Source organism: Thecamonas trahens (genome assembly GCF_000142905.1).
Source record: "Thecamonas trahens ATCC 50062 unplaced genomic scaffold supercont1.52, whole genome shotgun sequence".
NCBI lineage: Eukaryota > Apusomonadida > Apusomonadidae > Thecamonas > Thecamonas trahens.
Window position 1 is genome coordinate 162,183 of NW_013657628.1, and position 4,334 is coordinate 166,516.

Genomic DNA, 4,334 nt, shown 5'->3' on the forward strand with positions numbered 1-4,334 from the left:
GGGGGGGGGGGGGGTGCTCGTACCATGCCGAGGTATGCGCGCGGGTGGGTGAGGTGAGGTGGCGGCTGCTGCGATCGATCAGTGGGTGATCGTTCGGTGTGGTTGGAGCAATGCGTCTATGGATGGACACGGATAGGGGGAGACTGGCATGCGCGAGATGGGGGTGGGGGTAGGGGGGGGTGGGGGACGGGAAGCGACGGATTTACCCGTCTCATGGTTCATGCCCGACAGGCTCGCCGGGATAGGAGGCACAGACGGCGGCAAAGTCGTCCCAGGTAAGAGTGACGACATCGGCGCGGAGAGTGACGGCCTCAACCCGGTATGGCTGGGCGCAGCCGGACCAGAACGCCGTCTCGCCAACAAAGTTGCCCTCGCGGAGAACGCCGACAAGTTCGCCACCCGGGAGATAGACCGAGAGCCCGCCGTGGACGACAAAGTGCAAACTGCGGGCAGTCGACCCGGCGCCGATAACCTCAGCGCCCTGGTCAAGGGCAACAAGCTTGCACGAGGCCAGGACGGCGGCGCGAAAGGCATCCGAGGTGCGGGCAAAGCCATCGTAAACCTCCAGAAAGTCGCCCATTTCGGAAATCGACATGTGATGGTCGACGGTCTCTCGGGCGCTGGCCACAAACGCCTCCAACTCAGGCGCCCCGGGGGTTGTGTCAACGTTGGCCCGCTTGCTCTGGACCTCGCGCAGTGCAGCTTTGGCCTCGGGCTCATCCAGCACCTCGATTAGCTCTGGAAGCAATGCGTCGAGCTCGGCAAGCTGAGCCCCGAGTGCGTGCGGATCGTGGGTGTTGACCGCGAGCGCCAGCGAGTCAAAGACTAGCCCCACCCGGGCGCGGAACCGGTGAACTTCTGACAGCTGCATCTTGACGCCGCGTTCTGCACGCTCGCGCCGTTTGGCGTCCTTATGCAGCCGCTCCTGCGCAATGGCCGCAAAATGAGAGCGGTACTGCGGATACGCCGCCAGCGCGGCGTAGAACACCGCCTTGTCCAGCCGGTAGCAGTAGACGTACGAGATGGCCTTGACAGACGCTGTCCGCTTCCCGCCCACAACCACAGCAATCTCGCCGAAAAGTCGCCCTCGCCGAGCCGGCACAGCTCGCGCCCGTCGTCCGACACCACCGCCACCACGCCTCGCGTCACAAAGTACATCGACTCACCGTCGTCGCCCTTGGCAAAGATGAGCGAGTCAGGGTCGTGGGTCTCCTCCTCCAGCTTCCGGACAAGCTCGTTGAAAAAGCCCGCGTTGTGAACGCCCGCAAAAATCGGAACCTTGGCCATCGCCTCCAGCAGATCAGCCTTGACGGCAAACGCGCCGCCTGTAGACAGCGACTGCTGCGACAAATCCTCCAGCCGGGTCAGCGTTGCCTCCAGCTGCGCCGCCAGCGAGCCGTCTGCTGGATTTGCCTTGATCGCCATCGTCAGGTCCGCCAGATCGTGTGAGATCGAGTGCATGTTGTTCTGCAGCTGCACAAGATGCTGCACATCGCTCGAATCACCATGCTCGGCCGTCACCGACAGCAGCCCGCCGAGCATCCGCCCGATCGTCATCGCCACGTCTTTGGCCAACGCGCATGCCGCGCCCATTCGGAACTCATCCCCGTGCGCCGCGCGGATCTTGGCCATGCACATCCGCACATCCTCCGACGCCGCAGCCATCTCTGCCCGGTGCGACTCAATCTCCGCCGCCCCGGCCTCGGCGTCGAGCTCGGCCTCGTCACCGCCGTCGTCGCTGCCTACCCACGACAAGCACGACTCAATCTGAGCCTGCTCCTCGGTTTGCACCCCGACATCAACAGAGTCGGGCTTGACAGCCGCTGCAGCACTCGCCTCGGCCGCCGCAGCCTGTGCTGTAGCCAGAGCCGTAGCCATCTCTGCCAGCCGCGCCTCTAGCTCCACCACTTGCGCCCCTGCCTCGGCCGCTGCAGCCTGCGCCGCAGCCACTTCAGCCGCAGAAGGGCCCTTGCGCCGCTTCTTGATAACCACCACCTTTTTCCGCGGTGACGCTGCCGGAGTCCCATCCGCCATCGTAGAGCTGGTGTTCGAGATAGACTCCGACACCACCTCAGCCTTGGAGCCAGACTCTAGTGCAGGCTTGCCCGACGCGAGATATCCGTACTGCGGTTCAACCGGAAGCCGAAGCGTGGCCTGGACCGCCAGAGCTGGCGTCTTTCCTGCTGAGTGGCACCGAGTCGAGCTGTCGCCGCGCAAACGGCTGCTTTCCCGCCGCCGGCCGCTCTGGCCGTGCACGCCTGGCGATGCCGAGCCAGTCCGCATCCGGCGCACAAACTTGTGCTCGTCGGCCACAGTCGCCACGCACGAGACCTCCAGTGTCCGCTCAAACGCACGATCTTCGTTGATGACCGGACGGAAAGAGCACTCAGCAACCTCGTCGAGGGCCGCGCGTTCGGCAGCCTCACGGCGGGCGCGCTCCTTGCCCGCCTCAGCCTCGGAGAGCCAAGCCCTGGTGCGCTCCGGGACCGGGACACGGGCCGGCGAGGCCGAATCGGACCGGTGGGAAGGGCTGCGACGGGTATGGGCCGGACCTGGCAGAACCGTCGGATGAAAAGTACACTGCTCCATCTCGGCATCGAGCGCAGCCGAGCGATGCGCAGCCAGGTGCTCGCTGCGCTCTGAAGCGGAGCGGAACATGACCTCGTAGTGGACGCCTTGCGGAAAAGCCTTTGCCTTTGCCGCCACCAGACGTCGCGACTTTCGATTGAGCTCGGGATGAAACGGATGACTTTCACCGCAATTGGCATGTGGACCATGGAGCTTGGCCGAGACCACCGTTCCGTCCGACTCGCTGCCGAGGGACCATCCGCCATGGTCATCGTAGAGCAGAGGCTGTTGTTGCCCACCGGCTGGATCATCATGACTTGCATGCCCAGCACCGGCACTATCAAATGCTTCCGTCGAGTATCTCTGTGGAGTCCGGCGGGCGAGTCTTGTCAGCTCAGGCTCAAAGGTGAGATTGGTCTCATACGCTGCTGCCGGCGCAGTCAACCGCTTGCGGACAGGTCGTGGTTGCCGTCGTCCCCGGTGGGGTGACTGCCGCTGTGAAGCAGCGGCTGCCTCGGCCCGGGCCACTAACGCAGGCGTGCTGGAGCTACCCTTGCCCTCGCCTGTCATGTTGAGGGTGGGGTGGCAGTGGGTGAAGGGTGGGGTGGGGTGCGTGGGGTGGAGACCTGCCGAGTATTGCTGCGGTGGGGCGACGGGCAATGGCCGAGTGCGGGTGGACGGGAGACGGGGAGGAGAGGGAGGAGGGTGTATTGTGTGAAGAAGGGAACAGTTATCAAATGTTGTTGCCGGCCTCAAGAAGCGACGGACGATCTAGTCGTCGGGATCCTGAATGCCGCCAGTGGCGATCTGGAAGACGGCCTCGGCCTCGGGCAGCGAGGGCGAGTCGTAGATCTTGAGCACGCGCTGGTCGCCACGGCCCTTGCGAAGGTACAACCTGGTAGTAGAGGCGTGGGCGATGATGTGGCCGCCGATCGGCTTCTTGGGGTCCGACGTGAACATGGCGGCACCATCGACCTGGGCAACAACCTGGTTGCAGATAACGACGGCGCAGCCAAACTCATCGGCAACCCGAAGAAGGGTGCGGAGGAAGCGGGCAAGGTGCATCTGCCGCGCCGAGAGCTCGCCACGGCCCGAATAGTCGGTTCGGTACAGCGCCGTCGCCGAATCGACAATGAGGAGCGCAAAGCGCGAGTCGGCCATCAGCGCTGTCGCCTGGACCAGCAGCTGTGTCTGATGGTCGACGTTGTACGCGCGGGCGTAGGCCACGTTGTCGAGCACGTCCTCACCGGGCAGGCCAAACCGCTCAGCAATCGCCACCAGGCGCTCCGGACGAAATGTGCCCTCGGTGTCGATGTACAGGCACTTGCCCTCGCCGCCGCCCGACGCCAGCGGCAGCTGGCACGTCACGGCCAGCGTGTGGCACAGCTGCGTCTTACCCGTCCGGAACTCGCCGAAGATCTCCACCAGCGAGCCGGTCTCAATTCCGCCGCCGAGAATGTTGTCCACCTCGGTCGAACCCGTTGTGATCTTAATCAGATCCTCGCGCTGCTTCGACACCTCGGTCGCCGTGCAGAACCCCATCGGGACAAGGCTCGCCGCCGCTGCAATGATCTTGTCGGCCTTGGCCTCGGAAATGCCCTTGACGTTGAGGAGCGTCTTCTTGGGCGTGAACGCCACGGCCTCTACCGTGTGAAACCCGCCCTCCACGAGCTTCTTGACGTCGGTGGCAGAGATACCTGCCGTCTGTGTGTGTGTGGTGGGGGGTGGGGGGGGGGGGGCAAAAAAAAAGGGAAATTATATGGGTC

At 64.3% G+C, this 4,334-nt stretch overlaps 2 protein-coding genes across 2 annotated transcripts; both read right to left on the reverse strand.

Moving 5' to 3' along the window:
• Positions 1 to 211: 211 nt before the first annotated feature.
• On the reverse strand, positions 212 to 3,138 carry AMSG_09608 (uncharacterized protein; the record flags this gene model as incomplete). Its single annotated transcript, XM_013898710.1, has 2 exons — positions 212 to 1,069; positions 1,126 to 3,138. The coding sequence occupies 2 exons, from the start codon at positions 3,136 to 3,138 to the stop codon at positions 212 to 214; spliced, it is 2,871 nt and encodes a 956-aa protein (XP_013754164.1).
• A 201-nt stretch (positions 3,139 to 3,339) lies between these two features.
• AMSG_09609 (DNA repair protein RAD51 like A) lies at positions 3,340 to 4,242 on the reverse strand (the record flags this gene model as incomplete). Its single annotated transcript, XM_013898711.1, has 1 exon — positions 3,340 to 4,242. A coding segment is annotated over one exon (903 nt), but the record flags the coding sequence as incomplete, so codon positions are not given.
• Positions 4,243 to 4,334: the final 92 nt, after the last annotated feature.